We start from the raw sequence: 21,506 nt of genomic DNA, 5'->3' as shown, positions 1-21,506 counted from the left end.
TGACTCAATTCTAGAGATCTTAGACTTTTTTTGTAATAAGCCAACACTCTCCAAAGTCGTTTGTATTTGTATGTAAGACTGCTCCTAAACTGTAACCATAGCATCTTCTCTGGTATGCAAGATGTCTTTAAATACAGGTAGACCCAGATCAGAGTAGCTCTAAGACACCTTTTCAACTCACAAGGTGCTAAATCTTACTCTGTTGACTACTGAATTGCTTACTCATCTCCTCCAGCTCAGTAAATGACAGACTGAATTTGTAAAACGTTTCCTGATATTCATTACACATCTATTAACTATAATGCAATCCAATCAAATCATTATCTCAGACCTGTCAAGTCTCCTAGCTGGATTTGCAGTGGTCCAATTTCCCTACTCCATTTTCAGACAGGTTCCCATTCCTAGGTACTGTCTCCATTTCAGATCAATTAGGGGATTCAGTTTTCAGTTCTTTATTTTTTTCCCTTTTAATATCAGCTTGTCTAATTGAATAAACTGCTGTACTTGAGACAGTCTCTGAAGAACTTCATGGATCTTATTCCATACATATTGGTCAGACTCCCATTATGTCTGTCTAGCTGCTAAGGGTACAGCATGAACCAAATCATAAACCTGCAAACTTTTTCTTCAAACTATTTACTTTCCAATTTTTTCTTCTGGGTGATGGATGGGTAGGCATGGAAATACCACCTGCTGATCATTGTAGTTTAAAACTAACCGACTCTTCACAGATACATATTTTATATTAACATTTCACTTAAAGGTTTTCCTTAAAATATGCATTAGTGTTTGCATTCTTTGCTTTACAAATCAAATATTCTTCTTCATCATGGCCATGTTCAAAAATGTTTTAACTTAACCAAGTTGTGCTTTCTTCATCAAATGTAGCAGGCACATATCTTACTGGGGTGGAAGCAACCAGTTTTCATCTAGATTGCTGTTGGTTTCTTCTTCTTTTGGTGCACTGCTGCAAGGAGTGACTCACTATCTGTGGCAAATTCCACAATCACTTGGAAGGCCTTTGGCCTCCTGTCATGATTTTTTATCGTGGTTTTTTATCAGCATGACCAGGTTTGGTATAACATGCATGTAATATTCAGAAAATCCTCCTGTCACTGTGCTGGGTGGATGCCTCTCAACTGGAAGGTAAGATAAAGTTACTCCTTTCTTTTTTGTATAGGCATGGATCTGCTTAAATTGAGAGGTGGCTACAGACTGGTATTCAGTGTCTCAGTAATTCAGTCCATTAAAAAGCGGGGTGTTGTGTGACATAGTGAAGCAGGATTACTGTTAGGAAGTGCCATCTTTTCCACCATTTTGGCAATGATGCTTAGTTTGCCCAAAAAACTTTTCACGGGAACTTTGCAAAATAAAAGCCAGTGAAACTCTTCCACCCACATTGCTCAAGTTCTTGCTCTGTGAGATAACTTGGTACTATTTTTGAGTTACAAGTTACAATGACCACAGTTATCTGAAGCATTCTTACAGCTAGTCTTCAGAAGTCCAAACTGAAAAAAAAATCATAATGCTAGAATTCTCATGACACTTCCAAGGCATGCAAATAATGGTATTGATCGAAAGTCAGTAACTTGGCTGCAAGAGGAACTTTCTGCAATTCATGGCTACATTGTCATTGTGTTGGGAATATGGTAAAATATAAACATGAAAAGCAAATAAGGTATAACTCCGGAAGTTCAGACTTAAAAATCAATACATTCTTCTATCCTTTACACATGAACACATTAATTAATAAATGGAGTATCAGTTGAAATAATCTTACAAATCCAGCAGATACTGTCAAAATCAGTAGTAAAATTAGTGAAATATGAATTCAGATCAAATGAGTCGAGTTTTCTCTAAAACCTTTAACTAACAATTTATAAGGAATGATTTCACAATTAGCAAGTTTATGAACATTTTACTCCTGCCTTGGTGCAGAAGTTCATTGCCCTTGAATTATTCTCCATTATAAACTAAACTCATGCCGTAAGTCAGGAATGAGGTTAGATAACTGAAAAGATGAATAAGTTTTGGTAGTTAAAGTTTACAAATATTTTCTTCATGTACAGACTTTTTTTGATTTGACTTACTGTCTCTCTAGTAGTCTGTAGTACTTCATCTGTAGCAGTGTGTCCATTATGGCTTAAATATTTGGTTTATATTTCCTGTAGCAAAATGCATGATCTCTTGAGTTAAATTTAGTAGATTAAAATGAACTCCCTTCCAATCTTTTCATATGGCAGCCTGCCCATAAGATCAAAACACATAAGTGTAGGTTATGTTTAATTTCTAAATCAGAGTGTTGTAGACAGATGTTTGAAAGCTTAAGATGACTCAGATTCATTTGTTGCATGGCTTTCTGCCTGGATAACCATACTGTAGATCATGCCACTGCTGCTTTACTGATATATTGCCATGACGATGACATATATAATTTTATCATAACCTTTCTGTTAATGGTCCAAACTGTGTTTTTTTATAGTGACTATGCAGCCAAACCACCATGTGAATGTGAAGAAGCACTTCTATCTTTAATGTCAGCTGATCTCAGTCAGATAACATGATAGATGATCATTATTTTCACCCTTCATGCTTTTCCTTCAACTATATCAAGCTCCAGGTGACAGACCCCAGATGAGTGATGTCTTGAATTGCTACAGTATATCTGTCTTTTCTTCACTATGTAGTTGTCTTCATCTGTGTAGGGAACATAGTCAACCAGGGTTTTTACAGAAAATGTTAGAGTGACCATTTTATTCAAATATGGGTTCCCCACTGTCAATTTTCATGTTTACATTGCAGTTTTTGCAGCTAATTTTTCATCAGAAAAGTAACTGATGTGTTCTTACTTAATTCATTCACATTTTTTATTTAGACAATGATTGAAAACTTGTTCGAGAAAACAGGCTTGCATAAAAAGATTTCATAGACCTTAAAAGTTACTTTATAACACCAAGAAAAGAATGGTAAGAGAAAGGGGACAGCGGTTTTTTATTTGTTTCCTTATATCAGGATAATAAAAAAAAATGGTTTTTTTCTGTTTTAGCCTAATTAATCCATTCAGAATGCAAGCCACTTAATGGAACAGGGACATCTTTATGGCAAGTTTGTTTCTTTCATAAAGCAACCATGAAAATGTTAAACTCTAGCACATTTTAACTTTGTTTTTCTCTGGCTGCCTTCTTGTTTATAAATTAAATATTTTTCCTGTCTTGTTTTGATACTTCTTATTACCCTTGGTATAACTGCTCAAAGGACTCTCTGTCTGGGGTTTGCAGCAGAGCAGATTCAGACAGTTCTGCTTGGAGAAGGAAGTGGAGAGTTTTGGTTCCCATTTTGCACTTCTGGAACAGTTTAGGGAAGGAAGCACCTTTACACCTTTTATTGTTCGTGGTTGCTGACATCATATCCTTCCCTGACCGCTCTGTGCGTGTTTCCTGCCATTCTGTCAAGATTCTTCTGTGTTGCAGAGCAGGAATAGTGGGTGTGCATGTGTGTGCGTATGTGTTGTGCCTATATGTCTGTGTGTGAGTGTTCAAAAGAGAGATGGGAGCAGTCAACTGATCTGCTGCATTTGTCCAATAGCTCTTTGCCCTTCTTAAGACTCAGAACAGTCTTCTGTCAGCTACCACTGCCTCTGCCAAATCACACAGTGAACAGAAGCCCGCCAAAAATGAAGTTCCTCTTTTTGTAAGCAGTCTGTTTTATTTATTTTTTTTTTAATATTTGGCTTTGCAAAAAGAAAAAATGCAGATGACTATAACACAATAGCATCTAACACTGTGTTTCTTTAAATACAATTTGTTTGCATGTGACCTTATCATTAAGTTGGAAGGTTTCTTTTATGTGGAGGTACTTCAAAAAAGTTCTTTTTAAATTCTCCTGGATAATGGAAGCCTGCAGTGCTATTTCAGTTTTGTAGTACATTCAACTTTTCTAGTCAGTGTGCTTTATTAATGTTAGAGAAATAATTTATAAGTTAAGAGGAACTTTAAATACTTGATAGTGCAATTTTTAACCCTGCAACAACTTTCAAAAAGTGTTGAGAACAGTGGTGAAGACCTAAAGCAGCCATGGCAATTTTTTAGTCTCCAGAGGTCTTGACATTCTGTTTGACTGAGAAATCACCAGCCTGTGAACATTATAGCCCTTGAATGAGATGTCTTGATTTACTTATCTGTGTCTTATTGATTAGGGATTAATCCAACTGTTTGTTTAATATATGTACTAATGAAATAAATTGAACTACACACAAAAGCATAGTAAGAATAGCACTTGAAGCATTATGTATTGATAGGTATATTTATGTGTATATGTGTGTGTGTGTGTATATGTAAAAGAATAAGACAGATATAGAGAATACCAAAACATTCCAAATTTGTCTCTAGTAGTGGTAAGAATAGCAGAAATTATTTTTTTAAAAGGAAATAAATTTGCTACAACAATTGAAAGCTTATATTTGACATTAGAGAAGATAAAAGCAAATGGAAGAAAGATTTTTTCAAGAAAACCCGTGGTGTGTTGAAACAAATTTATGTTTCTTTGCAAATTGTGTGGTTTATACATACGACCTAACACAATTTGTCTTCTCCTTCAAGTTCTCTCAAGTTGCATGATAATTAACAATGAAGTCATCCTTGCTCCCTTTCAGCTTTATTTTCCTACATATCTCTTTTTCCACCTAAAATAAAACTGATGTAGTAAAGCAATGAAAAACAAAATTCTGCTCATCAAGTGTTGTGTGAATTACTTTAAGATAATTTTGTGTAGATCACGGAAATTTTAAGTATTCTGACTTTCAACTGCCTATAAATTTTTTGTTGTTTAAAGACTGGTCTTAAATGTGGAACTGATAAGTGTGTGAGAGAGATTCAACATATTGCTCCTCCACTATGATTTCTCTCCTTCCTGATAAGATTTTTCTCAGCATTAAGAGATTTTTTTTTTTTCTGAACTCACTAAGCATGAGCATCTTGATCTGCAGAACAGCTCGTCCTCACTAACCAGTCACCACTGCTCTAATCTGTCCACCCTGACCTTCCAACTGGCAGTGAATAGGAGTTTAGGCAGACATAGTGCTGTAAACTGATAGGGCCACTGATTTCAGTTGAATGAAAGGAGAGGAAGTTGTTCCATATGCATTTGCTGTGGATTAGCATATGGGCTTACTGTCGCAGAGAAAGCCTGTTAGACTCCTTTGAGTCCTGCATGTGCATGGGAAACACTATTCTAACTTGGTCTTTTTGTTGGAGGTATGACTATAGAAAAAACAGGAAATAAGCCTAGTCCAAGGAAATTTAAAACGGTTTCTAAAAATAGACTGACTTTGTTTGTCAACACTGAATATCAGATAAGACTGTCTCCTAGTGTTTGGGAAAAAAAAAGGTTTTAAAAATACATTTGATCAATTTATTTCATATTTTTTGAATTTTTTTAACTTTTTTTGTTGCAAATATGATCAAATACCTTTGTGTCTTTTTAAGTAGTCAGAAGTTACTGTTTTCAGCTGCAAAAAGTAGCAGCAAAAAAAAGTTTTTGGCCCACACTTTATTGTATTATCAATATGAATTGGCCCATGTTCCATGTTTTGCATTATGTTAATGATATATAAATATGGCTAGGAAATAATATAAAAAAGCATTTATGTGCAGAAAAGTAATAACTACTATACTTGAAAATTTGTTTTGCCCAACAGATTAATTACATCATAGTGGCTAGTTAAAAAACTCAGACTATTTATTTGTTAACTTTTTTTTCTTAGTCATAAAACATGAGCAACTTAATGTATGTGAAGAAAATCAAGTGACAATTGAAGATCAGGAGTGAGGTCTAGCTTTTCTACCTCAGTAGCTTTGAATCAGAGATAAATAATGGAATAAATGGCCATGACATCGGCTTAATGCTATGTAACATATTGTGAGAATTTATCAGGTTGGCTGACAGACTACAATCTTAGCATAAATATGGAAACACTAGCTCCTGTTTTAAAATTACCCAATTTTTATTTCCAAGGCAATATTTTTAACACTCTGTGAAGCTATCATGGAAATGTTAAAAAACATTTAAATTAGTGTTGTTCAGAATTTTTTTTCCTCTTCTGTATTTCAAAGAACTCTGTGCTGTTCTGTTCAAAATATGTAAATCTAAAAATATTGTAAACTAAGATTATAGAGGGGGAAAAATTATGTCTTTTACTGCATACTCATTTCTGTATTTTCTTCTATTTTCATCTAGTCTTTTATTGCTAAAAGCACTTTGGATATGATAGAAATTAATTATGTGATTTATGACATTTTGTGAAATATAAAATGTGTCCTGCATTGTGTATTTTTTGTATATTGCATGTAACTCTCCTTAGCTCAGCAAGACAGCCAGTATGGTAAAGATCAGTGCATTACTAAAACAGTAAAAATATTTTTCAGAACATTCATAAATTATCATCTGTCTCTATTATTCCATTTTTATAAGGAAAGATATGTTTGCTGATTATAACTCCTCCATCAAAACATTTTAGAACTTACACTGAGATGAAATGAGGGGAAAATGCGCTAGTGTTTTCTTCAAATGTCTTGACTAATACTTTCATTAATCCATATTCTTAAAGAATAAGGTTACAAATTTTGGATTTAAAGTAGCTGACATCTCTTATATATCAAGTAACACTTTAATAAAGGTCCATCATATTTGCATAATGAGGGACATTATCACCTCTTCTGTCAAAACACAAGATTTTTTTCCCTTCAGAAATGAATTAGCTGGCCTACTTTGCATACATAGGTACAGAAAGGTTCATTAACTCTCTGATTTAGGTAATTTTTCATATTAGATCTGTGAGTGATATTTGAAATTAGAGGCACCTAATTCTGTTAAAATTTTCACAATGTGTATTTCAGCCCTTTTCTTCACTTTATATATTGTTGTTGTTGTTGTTTTTTTAAAGAAGCCTTTGAATTAAATTATTATTTCTCCATACATTACTTATTTTATAGATGCAGTAAATTTTTATTATAATTTATGTGTGCATTAAATTATATTGTGGATGCTTGGGCAGCTCCATAGTAACTTTAGTTACATAGTAACTTTCTGGTTATCAATTTCATAATAGCATTTGTATTCCTTTTTGTGTTTAGCAGGAACAGATGCAGAGGACTGTGAACTGAGTAGTGCAAGTGCTGAAGAAAGAGGTTTGTTTTGAGGAAACAGGAAAGAGGAAGAAAAGAGAAGGGAAAAATACGTAATTTTAAGGAAGAAGGAGAGAAAAAAAAACGGGGACTATGGGGAGAAAAAAGATTCAGATTACAAGGATTATGGATGAACGTAACAGACAGGTGAGTTGCAAACATACCACATTTGAACATCATATATTTATAAGGTGGCATTATCAAAAGTGATAAAAAGTTGATAATTTTGTGCACCTATGCATATACCTACATATATGTATATATATACACAATGTATGTAAGGCCATCAAAGAAAAAGTACTTTTATAAATATTTGTTGATAGGTCATTTTATAAATGACCAGAAACCTCACACACAGTTTTCAAGTTAGTAACATTCACAGTTAGTAATTTATTACTTCAGGCCTTGGTTCTACGAAGTCTGATATTTATGCTGTACTTTGGGCCCCCTCTGCACTTGCTTTGACTTTCAGTCTGGAATATACATTGTTAAGCACATCTGTGAGTTGTTACAGAATGCAGACTTTTTGTACTGTATTTTGTGAACTGTTATGAGTTATTATAATATGAGGACTTGCATTTAAATGCAGAGCTCCCAACTATTTATGTTTCTACACCTTTGCAGTGTTTTTATTTTTACCTCCTTCATATAAAAATGACACTGCGTTATAAAAAAATCTCATCTTTTCCTGTCTGAATTTTAAAAATATTTTAGGTAGCATCACGTATTCTAAAACCCATATAGAATAATATTAACATATTGTAGTTATTAAGCCAAGTGACCATCTCTGATGCTAGGTCCAGCAGGACCGGATAACTAATTATTAGCTCTGCTTTAGATAAAATGACTGAGTCACTGTCGTGTATTATCAACACTATCTCTGCTAGTTAGATCATGGCCATAAATTAGAGAATCTGCTTTCCTGTTTTCACAAAAATAAAATTCAGCAATTGACATCTTTAAATAAAATCAGTGAAAATGCTGCTGTTTACATTTGAAGTAAATGGATAGATGTTTTGTTGAAACTGGAGATTCACAATTGTGAGAAACTCTCCATATAATTATTTGACACTATGATTAATGCTCTTCATACACCTGGCTGCAATTTAGGAATAATCTTCAGTAGCTGATTTTAAGAGTTTGATACCCAGCTACTGTTAATATGGTAGTTCTATTCATTTGATGTATAAAATTCTTTATATATTCAGGTTGTTTTTTAAGAAGCTTAGAGGATTTTGTAAAGCCGTAAAAAACTCAGCCTAGGCATATCAACAAATTGTAGTCTTTAAACATGCTTCCCAAGAATTTTTAAATTTTTTAGTGTAGGTAGTCACTTGTGTTCTTCATGGGGGAAAATCATATGTAAAAGCAAAATGATACATTTTGTGTTTTCCCTAAAGGTTGCCAGTTCCTATGGGACAAGCCAAAAAGCAGTAATTCTAGCAATATAAAACTATCATCGTGTTTATTTTAATTGGCTGATAGCTTGAAGTTTAAATTGGATTTGAAATATTGAATTGAATTTATCATTAAATGTTAAGTCACTAGTTGTTTGAAACTTACCCATGCTACCCTGGTTTCTTTTCGAAGGGAACCTGAATTGTTTTGTAAATGATACTACAAAATTTTGCCATTAGTAACATTAGTTCATACAATAGCTTCAATGTCAACTTGCTTACTCAAATAAAGCATTTACAGAGACCTTAGCCCCAGTTTTGCCAAAGAAATATCTTACTAAAGATAATTTACTTTTAAAAAGTCTAGTCTTTCAAGTCATGCACAGTAGAGTTTCAAGAATTCCAGCACCAGCTTTCAGAACTAATGATTATGAATAAAACTGTAATGCTAGAGAAATAACAACTGTAGTGATAGTGCAGAAAGTGTTTATCTTGCTAGCATTTCACAGACGCATATGATTTGGGTTGGAAGGGACCTTAAAGATCTTCTAGTTACAACCCCTCTGTCATGGACAGGGACAACTTCCACTGGATCAGGTTGCTCAAAGCCCCATCCAGCCTGGCCTTGAACACCTTAGGGATGGGACATCCACAGCTTCTGTGAGCAAGCTGTTCCAATGCCTCGCCATCCTCACAATAAACATTTTCTTCCTAATATTTGATCTAAACCTACTCTCTTTTAATTTGACTACATTCCCACTTGTCCTGTCACTCCATGCTCTTGTAAACAGTCCCTCTCCATCTTTCTTGTAGGCTCCCTTCAGGTACTGAAAGACTGCACTTATGTCACCCCAAGCCTTCTGTTTTCCAGGTTGAATCAAATTCAATTTAATTAGCAAATTTAATTTGCTAATATCTATGATGTTGATCAGCCACTGTGAGGCTAGAGGTATAGATTTGCATTATGCTCCACGTAGTAAGACTGGCTTGATTCCGTTTCTTATTTCTACTAATATATTGTATGACAATTTTAAAAGTGTTTTACTGGTTTTATCCTCTTTGCATTTAGTGCTCTGATTTAGAGCTCAATGAAGCCAATGAAAAGATTTCCATTGATTCATTTGGACTGTGGGATCAGTCTTTTTAATAGTGACCATATATATATGATTAAGTACAACTGGATTTTCAATAATAGTTGATTGATCTTTTAACTATTTGTATGAGATGTACTCTTTCACAAGCCTCACTGGTTCTTAAAATATAATGTATCCCATGAGATATTGCTGCTTCAGCATAGCAGCATCAGTTTATTTGTTTTCTAACTTGTACACTTCCAGTAATTTTAGAAGATTACCTTGTTATGTTGCTATATTGTCTTTTTATTTGATTGTATTAATATATACTGAAAAAGATTAAAAGGTTGCACTGGAAAGAAATAAAAAAAGATTAAAAATTTGCAATTGATACAACTAAGATACCAGTTCAAGCACAGTTCCTCAAAGCCTATTTGTAGCGCCATTTACAGGTGGAAATTTTTTCTTTCTACTTCATGAAAACATGTTTGCAAGAACAGCAGCAAATCAGTTGACTTGAAACTGCCTTATTGTTGCTTATATTCAAATGCAGTCTGGTTTCATGACACAAGGTTTGTTAGATGGAAATATGATATACCTGGATGGTGCATCCTCAGCTGTTCTGAAGCACGTAAATTCTCTACAGGACAGCACATGCAGGGAAAAATACATGGAACACATATCAAATGAAGAGATATAGCAATAGTTTAATTATTCTCTCTTCTCCCACTGCAAAGGTGAATCTATTTGGAAAGCAGAATTTCTGAAAAAAGGTTTAAGTTGTTACAAGACCTGGAGAAGGTGGTTTCTGTCCTTGTTTTCCCACTCACTTGCCCAGTGTCCTGACTAGCTAGCTACGTCAACCATTGAATGGTGTACTTATTCTGTCATATCAACTATTTTCCTCCACACTACTGTCTGCTATAGTAGGAGACTCCCCTGCTGTTCAAAGTGCTTGTATGACTGGATTGGGAAGGACAAAAATAGTGCTGACCTCCCTTCAAGAGGATTTTTTCTGAGCAAGTCTAATTGGTTGGATTTGTGTACTTTAGTGACCATACTGGTATTAAATGTAAGTTGAAACTGTCCAGAGTAAGATATCTGGCTGCAAATCTCACAGAAATGTGCAATATGGAGACACAATCTGCAATTTTCCAAAAACTATTTGAAACTTTGACATTTTGGGATAAGTTAAAGGGAAACTACTGCAACCTAGTCATTAGAGGCCCAGTCCTTTTACCCTGGCCTGCATAAAAGCTCTGTCATTTACTTCAGTGATTGCAGAATTCAGGCTTTTAATTAGGAGAAGCCATTAATTAAATGTTGTTTCATGTGGGCTGCAAGTTGGCTGTATTTTTCTAGCCCTCGTAATTACTGTGTGGTGACAAAGGTGGCAAGAATGTTTGAGTCTTCTGTGAGTGATCATGAATTTTCTTTGGTTGTGAAAGTTTAAAAAAACCAATCTGAAACATTCCCTTTCACTCTACTTTTTGCCACAGGTAAAAGGAGTATGAATAATTGCTGGAGCTTGAGGAAATGTGTATTTATTTGTGTAGTTTAGTTACCACCATGATATTAAATGGGAAAGAAAACTCTCAAGAGAATGCTGTTATCAGCAGCCAGTGTGACTAGCAGCTTTCTTTTTATTCTTGTGACACTGGATAATAAAGTCTTCATAAATGTGGAATAAATCCCTAGTACTATTGTTCAGGTTCATGTAATCACATGTTAGCCTTGTCAACAGCCCATTCAAGCAGACTATGACTGTTCATGTGGTATTAGGTGCACCACCAATAGGATCAATAGCCAAAAATATTAGCATTGATATCTCATGCTAGAAGTTCCTGACTGCTACAAGTTGTTTCTGCAGAAATTTCAATCGAGCAGATTGGAGAATGCTTCTATGAAGACTTCTAGGTTGGTTAAAAAAAAAAATAAGTAAAACAAGGAAAAATGTGTGAACTTTATTTTCCTTTAGTTTCTTATTTGAAAGAAATAATATAACTACCTTTATTATGGTCAAGAAATGAAGGAAAAATTGCATTCATCTGCATCAGAAAAGTCCTTGAATTTTTTCTGTTTAATCAGTTTGTAACATTTTGTTGTTTTAATGAGAGCCTTTCGTGGTCTGCTTTAGACTGGGATCATCTGAAACTCTCTTTGCAGCCATCCAGGCAGGGCTGTCCAGGCCTAAAATAAATAGTTGTAATGACACAAATGATATTGTATTACTGTTACACAAGGTCACTAACAAAATATCTCATTAAATCCATGGTCTGTGGGCTAAATCCAGAGGTACCAGGAATGAGGGTATATTGACTTGATAATATTCTGGTATCAATTCTGGTAAACCCTCTTGCTTTTAATCCCCCTTTTTTTGCAGTTAGTATTAAGAAATATGAGGTCTCACCATTTTTTGTCCCTCTGATCATCTTACTCATTAGTTCCGCAGTTTTTTCCTTTTTGTGAAGGTTCACAGTTAAAACTGAATTGACCTGACTAATGATTCTGCACACCATTCAAAACACTTCTTTCAATTTTGTAATGAGCAACTGGGACCTTGTTATTAAATACCATAGGAACTGTGCGCTTTAATATGAAGGTACCTAAACAGTGGTCCACCCTTTTTAAAGTATCGTGTGTGTATGTGTGTGTGTGTGTGTGTGTGTGTGTGTGTGTGTGTGTGTGGAATTCAGTGGGGTATAACAGTAACAAACACTTACTGTGTAACTTTTTCATGTACAAACTTTTTACCAGTCTTTGATTTCAGCAAATCTGTAAAGCTATAAACCAAGACTTATTGAAGTTAACAGCTCAATAGAGAACGAATCAAAGCAGATAAGTAAAGTGAGGTTATGGGGCAGTGAAATAATATCCTAGAGGGAAATGACCATTTGCAGGAAGACCTAGATTTGTTCTACTGACTTAGATACCTAATGCTGCTAGTTTCAAAATTAATTTCAGCCCCATGTATCTATTTATATCTGTGTTTCGGTTCTATTTAAAAGGAAAGGGTAAGAGACTATCGTCTAAATCAGAAACTCCCCTGTAGAAATGGTGCAGAACCCTGTGTATTACTGCTAACATGAGTGCAAGTTGGATAGAAAAGTTTTTTCCACCAATTTCCTTATATTTTCAGTATTCCCTCATGGGGTGTCTTAATTTTATCCAGTATATGAGATTTTATTTTTTTTCCCCCAGGCAAATGTTATCATATGAAAGCATAACTGCTTGACTATGCAACTAAGCATAATTTTGTTCAATGAACCTTTGTCTTAAACATCACATGCTTTTTATCTTTCACATATTTTAATTCCTTCCCTTGCTTATATTAAATTGCACTGAGACATATGCTTGGAATGTAACATTAAGATTAGGCCTTGGCCCTTGTTTTTCAGAGGTAAAGTTATGTTTCTGTAAGCAAAGAATTACACCCCAGGTTTTCGTGACTCCTAATTTCTTGTGATCTGTACAATTCTGGCAGCACTTTTCATGTTAAGCCAGACTACCTGAGAAATAAAGTTTTAAAAATGCTGCTGAACTGAATTGTGAATTTCTAGAATGCATTATATTTAAGGTTTAAATGTGCTTGTATTACAAATGTATGTTCTGAGCATAATTTGGAGTGAATTAGCATAAGGTAAATATTTAGGTCAAATTACTTTTAATTTGAAATGTGAGCAAGAAGGCTAAGTAGAGAGAGTGCAGTGGTGAATGAAAGATCTGCCAACATAGTAGAGCTGAAAAATAGCATCGACACAGGCATAGCCTTGCTGTCTTGCAAGGAATGGTTTGGAAAGCCCTGGGGAAGAAAGAGCTGGAGGTGGGAAGCAGAACTGAAGCCATTGTGGAGAGGAAGAAGTTACACTCTTCCTGTTATGACAGGAAATGCAGACAAATGTGCTTCCTGACCATTTGCTCAGCAGGGAATGAAATATTCTTTGACCTTTACCTTATGAACATTTTAGCAGCACAGATCTAGTAAACATGTTTTTTACAATAAACATCTATTTGTACCTGCCAGAACTGGTGATAGCATACCAAAAAAAAAAAAAAAAAGTCAACTTTTTTGTGTATTGTGTTAGCTACTGTGTTTCTAAGATGATGTTTTTTGACTAAAATATGTACATATCTGTAGATCTGTCTATAATGAACTTAATCTTATCTCTCTGATTCAACAAAAGGAAATGAAGCATCAGAAGTTTGACCCTGTTTTGTTTTAGATCTTAATTTGTAAGTTAAAATGGGAAGCATATTGATACTGGCTAACCTACTAATTTCTGACTTGCTGTATCATCTGTTAATTAAGAAATCTTTCAATTATCCCTGCTCTCTTTTCTTACAAGGGAAAAACTCATAAGAGAGATCCACCATCATGTACTGGATTTGGGCAGACTGAATAGTATTACTATTTTAAGTATTTCATCTGCTATTTATGCACAAAGATTCTAAAAATGTGGTGTAACAAACAAAACCTTCTTTTTTATATGAGTTAATCATGAACATTTTATTTGTTATGGTTGCAATTTTAGGGCATCCTCTTAGAAGTCCTCTTTGTCTGGACTATTCAGCAAGTCATAGCTCAATATGCTTGAGGCTTTCCGGGACAATTGTTCTTTTACCGGCATAAATCACTGCTATCTCATCCTGTAAGTTATGCTGGAGGGTTATAAGGACATGGAAGCAGTCTGATCAAAGTCCTTCACTGCTCTTTAAAGGGTCTTCCATTTAATATGGCATGGCCAGCTTTTGCATAAAGGAAGGTTTGTCCAGAATGAATCCTGCACTGGAACTGTTTCCCAGTCCCATTGAGGATTATTGTAAAGATTGTTGCAGTCAGACTTCTTCATGTGACAAACAGCTAAGCAAAAATCAAATAAGAGGAAAGGGAAGAAAGAACATGACAAGAGCAATTGCCTCTCCAGTAGTTACTTGGGGCTTCAACAGGATAGGTTTAGGTGCCTTTTAGTGACATTTTAGTGAAGAGCCCTCTGGATTACACATGGCTTTGTTTACAAACATAACTTATGTTTGAATTTAGGTAAATTGAATCATAGAATCAGCTGGGTTGGAAGGGACCTCCAAGATCATCAAGTCCAACCCTTGATCCAACACCGCCATGGTTACTAGTTCATATTGCTAAGTGCCACATCCAGTCTCATCTTAAAAACCTCCAGAGATGGAGAATCCACTACTTCCCTGGGCAGCCCATTCCAATGTCTGATTATCCTCTTTGTAAAGAAATTCTTCCTAATATCTAACCTAAACTTCCCCTGGCACAACTTGAGACCATGCCCTCTTGTCTTGCTGATAGTTGCCTGGGAAAAGAGACCAACCCCCACCTGGCTACACCCTCCTTTCAGGTAGTTGTAGAGAGTGATGAGGTCTCCCCTGAGCCTCCTCTTCTCCAGGTTGAACAACCCCAGCTCCCTCAACCTCTCCTCATAGGACTTGTGCTTGAGTCCCTTCACCAGCCTTGTTACTCTTCTCTGGACCTGCTCCAGCACCTCAATATCCTTCCTGAACTGAGGGGCCCAGAACTGGACACAGCACTCCAGGTGCTCATGTAGTACCTGGTATTTGTCACATACATTGTATCTACCATGCCTGCTCTAGTCCCTACATCAGAAATTTAGACATTCCAGATGAAATAAGGACAAACAGAATAAAATAGTGCCACTATCAGATATTTCTGTGCATCAGTGGTCCCTGTTTTTCACATGTTTAATGGCAGGAAATGTATATGGAAAGGACTATGTGCAAATGCCGTTTCTCTCGTTTTTCTATTTCAGCAGCTATATATCTTCATAATCAGAATACGAAGAAGTAAGAAGAGCACTGATATTTTGACACTGTTTGGACTGAATTGCTTGAAAGATCACAGGACTGCTACTTTGAAAACATAAAATGTTAGCACACATGCTGTGACTGTTAGTGACAAATATGGAGTAATGTTATGGTTCATTCTCTCATATTATGTGAGATTTCAGAAAAATTACTAGAAGAACCTGAATTAAACCTAAACCTAAACTAAACTAAATTAATCCAAAACCAACTCCTATCAAAAACAAACAAACAAACAAACCAAAACAAAACCAACAACAACAAACACAAACAAACAAACAAACAAAAACAAAAACAAACAAACAAAAAAGACCACATGGTGACTGTTTCTTCACTGATCCCTTAACATCTATCAGAAGTATTGTTGTTACAAATTTAGTTAAATAAAGATTATTACCAGTGGCCAGTATAACCCGTAAAGATAAATTTAAATTTCAACAGATGAACGATTTGTACTTGCAACCAAGCAACATTACCTTCTAATTTATATAGTTTAAGTTGAACTTACTAGCAATTAAACAAGAAAGTCTCCTCTGCTCCCTTTAAATAAAACATAGCACAGTGTGTGATACACACACTTGATTTCAGGCTGTTTACAGCTCCACTTGCAGATATTGCAATGACTATGCCATCTGAGAGGCATTTCCATGAAATTGAAGAGCCAGAGTTGAAGGGGAAAAGCATTCTTTTAAAAATCCTCCTTTATCAGTGCCTTTCCTTTAGCACATGGGTTTCACCTTTAGTTAGAATTTCATCCAAAATGCATAAAAAGCTCGATTTATATCAAGGAAGTTAAAAGTTGGCTATTTCATTGTGGGTATTTTCTAACCAAACAGCATCTTGATTAGCTCACAGCATACCAAGTCATCAGAATAAATGCTTCTTCATATACAAAAATGCTGCAGGCTTTAGAAACTTCTTGGTACTGCCATTCCTGTTAAGAGGGCAATTAAATTTAAAATAAATAGTAAATAAATAAATAAATAAATAAATAAATATTAAATAACTATCATAACCATACAGCTAAGACAAGTGCAGTAGACTAGTGGTTTTTCAGCTAATATGAAGGGATGACTTTAGGGTATTTTTGTAGGTTTCAGAAATAATTGTGGTACTTTCTGCACGCTACTCCTTTTGCAATGCATATGAAGCTATGCATAAAAAAGCACCTCACACCAGTATTTAGAAATTGTGTCATTGTTTAAAACCCAGTGCTTTATATACATGGGCTTAAAAAGGTTTTAAAGATCATTGATAAATGATTGATAACAGATAAAAGCCTTTTATCTGCTCCACTTTGTCCCTCCACTCCAATTCCATTTTTTCCAGTTCTCACACTACTATAAAATATCTCAAAAAGAGAAGGACTTCCTAAATTGCCCATTATTCTCCTATAGAGAAGTGAATTTCTGAACCAGGTAGCGATATGATTCTTGATACTGAAAAAACTTAAATATTAAAGAAATATTGAAACGTAGGCGTTTTTTGGATGCCTTTTTTTAAATATGTTGATGAATTGTCTCATATGTGTATTTTCTTTCAGTGTCACTAGTGTTCTTTATGTCAAATGACAAAGTTACATTGTCAGCTGTTATATCACGCTGTCAAGACAGAACTTTGAACACAATATATAATAACAAGACTATGTAAACACCTAATTTTTTGGTACTGTAGCTACAGGATGTATTCATGCCGATGTGTGTGTCGTGTTCATTCTTAGCACTAAGTCGGTTCAAGTGTAATCAGAGCTTCTTAAGTGTAGGTTGCACACTGCCTTCCAACTATACAAAACAGAACAGATATTTTAAATAATTTATGCTAATTTTTACCACTCAGGATAACTTGTGCAATACTAGAATATTGTTAACAATATTTATTAGATACTTTTAGTGTGGGTGAGTGTGGTTAACATGGCAAATAATGAACAAATTCATAGCCAAAAAAATTTAAGTAATAAACATGCTTTTTACTTATATTGCTCACAAAAATATTTTAGCATATGGTGTATTCATCTTTGTTATGTAGCCACATAGAAGAATGTATCAAAAAAGATAATTTCTTTTTTTAAAATGGCTTGAAGAGTATTCTTAATCTCTTCTGAAGTTACCGACCTGACCTTTCACTAGACATCCAAAAATACAAGTTCACCTCTACCATAAACTGGTGTAAAAGCATAATAAATTTATATATATATATATATATATGTATTATATATATGTAAAGATAAACCACTATGAATGGCACATTTAAAAATTAGTATTCCACATCACCACAGAAACAGTAATAGATACAATTGTTTTAAATTCATTTATCGGCAGTTAGAGAAAGCATTAGCTGATACATTTAGAAAATATTAGAAGAAATCAAGGAGTTAAAACCAAATCAAATTCAGAGCAATTAAGATTATGTAATAGAGAAAGAGAAAAGAAAGACCTAGCTGATTTATTTTTCTCTTTTTTTTTTCCACTTTCCAAAAAAAGGTACTCTAACCAGCATCATTCTGGTGATAAGTATTATGAAATAAGTATCTGCTGTGCAGCACAGCTGTGTGGTTTTTCTAAATGTTTAGGAGCACCTAACAGTAAACACAAACAGTGGCTTTAAGGATATTTCTGTGCTAGGGTGTACTTTGATGGTGAAAAGCTATAACATGCTAAATGCAGAGGTTTCTGTGCAACAGAAACCATATTGTACAGAGACACTCCACCTAACACACTGTGGTCAAAAAGTTGATTGAAAGACATGTTAGATGCAGAAAATATGTTGAATTAGTACATTTTATTTTCTGCAAGTTTAGTTATTTCTAAAACAAGCTTATATATATAGATTCAACAATTGCATTGCAATTTTCTCTAATCAGAGAAAAGTTTAAAGGAGTATTTTAAGGACAGGATTTTTTAATTTTTTTTTTTATTTTTTTGTAGAATTTGAGTGAAGTTTTATTACCTATCTCATTATTCGTTCCAAATATCAAAAGCCATGATAGAAAAATTTAGAAAGAACTAACTATTAATTATGCATACTTGAGACCAGTGCTGTGGAAAATGTGTTTTTACAATACTTGAATAATTGTATTTAATGCAAATCCACCTTTTTTTACAGTACATTGACAGAGGCTAAAATGAAATTTACAGTAAGAGGAATAACATTCAGTATACATTTGGGAGAATAAGTGTTCATAGTATTGGCACAGAGCCTCATCTTTCTAAGATGGTCTAGCAAATAGGGATTAGCAATACTTAAAAATCACGTTTTCCGTGGCCTGACATGCTGGGATTTTAAGGTAGTCTGGGATTGCAGTTAGCATTAACTTGTGTTAGGAGTGTGACAAGATAAAACAGCAGCCATATGACTCGTGTGCAGATGAATCTTCTTGCCTCAGCATTAAAGTGCAGCGATACCACTGCTTATGGGTGTACAGGTAATGGTAGCAACAAGTGCAGAATTAGGCAGACCTATAAACTTGGTTGTGTGCCTGTCCTTGACCTATTAAGTACCTTGACTGCATGCTAAATTTGATTAATTTTAGGCTTAGCAAAACCATATTTTTTTCTTAAAAATCCTTGTCACTGAAAATTATTAGAGAATAAAATATGTGTAAAGAATCACATATATTTAATGGAAATTGCACATATGAAGAAATGGAAGGAGATAAATTCAACCATATAATTAAGTTAAACAGCTTTTCGTAGTTTCTTATTTCGAGTCACATGTGTTACTGGAACTTGTAAGCTAATAGAGAAAAGAGGAAAAAAATTGTTTAATGTGCAGGTCTTTCATTGTCAAAGCAGTCCCCATGGAAAATTAGGGATTTGTACTGAATAATTATATTTTTCATACTGCCTGGATTTTGCATGATGTCTGGACATTCACTGGCATTCTGAGAATTTATAAGACCATCCCTATTTTTTTTCTGTGTAATATGACCCCTTGTACTAAAAAATGCCAGTTCATATTTCTAAGGATATAGCTTGAAATGAAATAAAATCTGCTATGTGGTTAGAAAAGACCTTTTTTCAAAAGTCTGACTGGCCGACCAGCTTTTGTTTGTTCTTTGTTCATGTTTTAAAACTCTCATTTCTCACATGAATGTTTGAATTTTTAACACTTTATATTTCTTCTAAACTATTGTGAATGTGTTTATATGAACAATGTATCTCTTTTACACTACTTAAATGCTGTATAAAGTTATTGCTTTGCTTCAAATCTAGCAGGAGTTGAGGGGTTTGAAATTGAAGTCAATCGCTATCAAAAATAAGAATTGACTGCACATGTTCAAACTATTTACAGGTGCTAATCTGAGATGGAGTTTTTAAATATTGATGGGAAAGATGTATGCAGTCTAAAGGGTATCTGAATTTAGAAGTTAGAGAGAGATACAGTATCAACACTTCATAGCACCACTAAATGAAAATGTCTCATTCTCCTTACCTGTACCTCAAGTTTTGTGCAGTGATAATTCCTCCCTTATGTGACAGACATACACACACATATATATTCTATTTGTAACTGTAATTATATTTATGCATTTGTCTTCTGAACATATTCTATTCAAAGACTACCGCAGTCACAAAAAAAAGGGAGAAGGACTACAGAGTGTAACTTGTGGGTTTTTGATGGACTTTTTTTGCTTTTTTTCCAGGTGACCTTTACAAAGAGGAAGTTTGGGTTAATGAAGAAGGCTTATGAGCTGAGTGTTCTGTGTGACTGTGAGATTGCTCTGATCATCTTCAACAGCACCAACAAACTGTTCCAGTATGCCAGCACTGATATGGACAAAGTGTTGCTGAAATATACCGAGTACAACGAGCCACATGAGAGTCGAACGAATTCAGATATTGTTGAGGTAAGACTTCATGTGTTGCTCTGAGATAGAGGTGCTCCAAGTGAGTAGGTCATACCCTCAGGTGACATGGCAGCAGGAGAGCAGAATAGGACAATGTATTGGTTTGGGGGCTGGAGGTGGTGAAGCCAAGACTAAAAGTAAGCTATGTCTTGTGAGCTGTAAGTTTTATCCTGCTGAGTCTCACAGAAGCTCCTGCAATGGGATCTCTGACTCCCTATTGTCCAGCTTTCTGTGCTGCTTTGTTCCTGTGTGTCCCATTAGTCCTCTCCATGCCTTGACCATTACCTACCAGCTGAATCTCCCCTTTGTCTCCTAGTCTCCCCCAGTCACATACTCTCCAGAAAACATTGCATACCTTGTCTCCACATTCCAAAAGTTATAATATTGTCTGTCCAGGAGGAACTAAAAATACATTGTAAAAGATGTGAAAGAAGATTAGGAGCCACTGCTTTAAGGCATTTAACTGCCCTTTTAAGCTTTTTGATTATTTACAAAGGAAGGATATTTAATAAAATGCAAGAAAAATTTACTTACAATCTACAAAATAAAAATGTTTCAGCTACAACATACAGAATGCTATTAATATAATGTAATAGTAACGATATCAAAGCAGTAGTGTCAGAATGCTAGAAACGCTTTTTAAATATTGGTTTTGTAAATATATAGGGCAATTTTTAATTACAATTATGGAAAATTATTAAATAAAAATTAAAATTTTAAAATTTAAGCTTCTAATATTTGCAGAAAAGTCAGTTTACTTTAAAATCACATTGGGATTCAAGCTATGCAAAATACATGAAGCCTTCAATGATTTTGTTGCTACAGCAAAGCTCTCACAGTGATATCTAAGAAATGGATTATATGACCTATGCAACTTCGATTTTCAAAGCACCTGAGTGATTAGCCATCCAATATTATAATATTATAATTTTAAAAAGTATTGGAAAGATAAAAGTCAGTGAAAATTTATTCCTGAATACCTTGGCACTTAGTTTTTAAAGGTTTTAGTTTCAGATTTTAAAAGAATTTATATGTTGTCTCAAATGAGATTTTGATGCTTTTGGATTCTTCACCTGGGTTAGTCAAGCATTTGAGACTAGCAATGTAAGGAAGTTAGTTATTTACATATAATGTTTTTTATGGATAAAAAATTAACATTGCTACA

At 34.5% G+C, this 21,506-nt stretch overlaps 1 protein-coding gene across 21 annotated transcripts in view; it reads left to right on the top strand.

Annotated features, from left to right (window-relative positions):
- Window positions 1-21,506, top strand: part of MEF2C (myocyte enhancer factor 2C) — a 136,131-nt gene that overhangs the window by 50,880 nt on the left and 63,745 nt on the right. For 19 of the 21 annotated variants that reach the window (XM_027656912.1, XM_027656906.1, XM_027656917.1 and 16 more), the window contains 2 exons: window positions 7,131-7,328; window positions 20,138-20,341. In XM_027656912.1, coding sequence (XP_027512713.1) covers window positions 7,275-7,328; window positions 20,138-20,341 — 258 coding nt within the window. In that variant the 5' untranslated portion in view covers window positions 7,131-7,274. The remainder of the gene's footprint in view (window positions 1-7,130; window positions 7,329-20,137; window positions 20,342-21,506) is intronic. The other 2 variants (XM_027656908.1, XM_027656910.1) reach the window with 1 other exon arrangement.

The sequence above is a fragment of the Corapipo altera genome, unplaced genomic scaffold (genome assembly GCF_003945725.1).
Source record: "Corapipo altera isolate COAL_440 unplaced genomic scaffold, ASM394572v1 61281, whole genome shotgun sequence".
Lineage (NCBI taxonomy): Eukaryota > Metazoa > Chordata > Aves > Passeriformes > Pipridae > Corapipo > Corapipo altera.
Note: the sequence above shows the minus strand (reverse complement) of the source record. Positions and strands in the feature narration are given on the sequence as shown.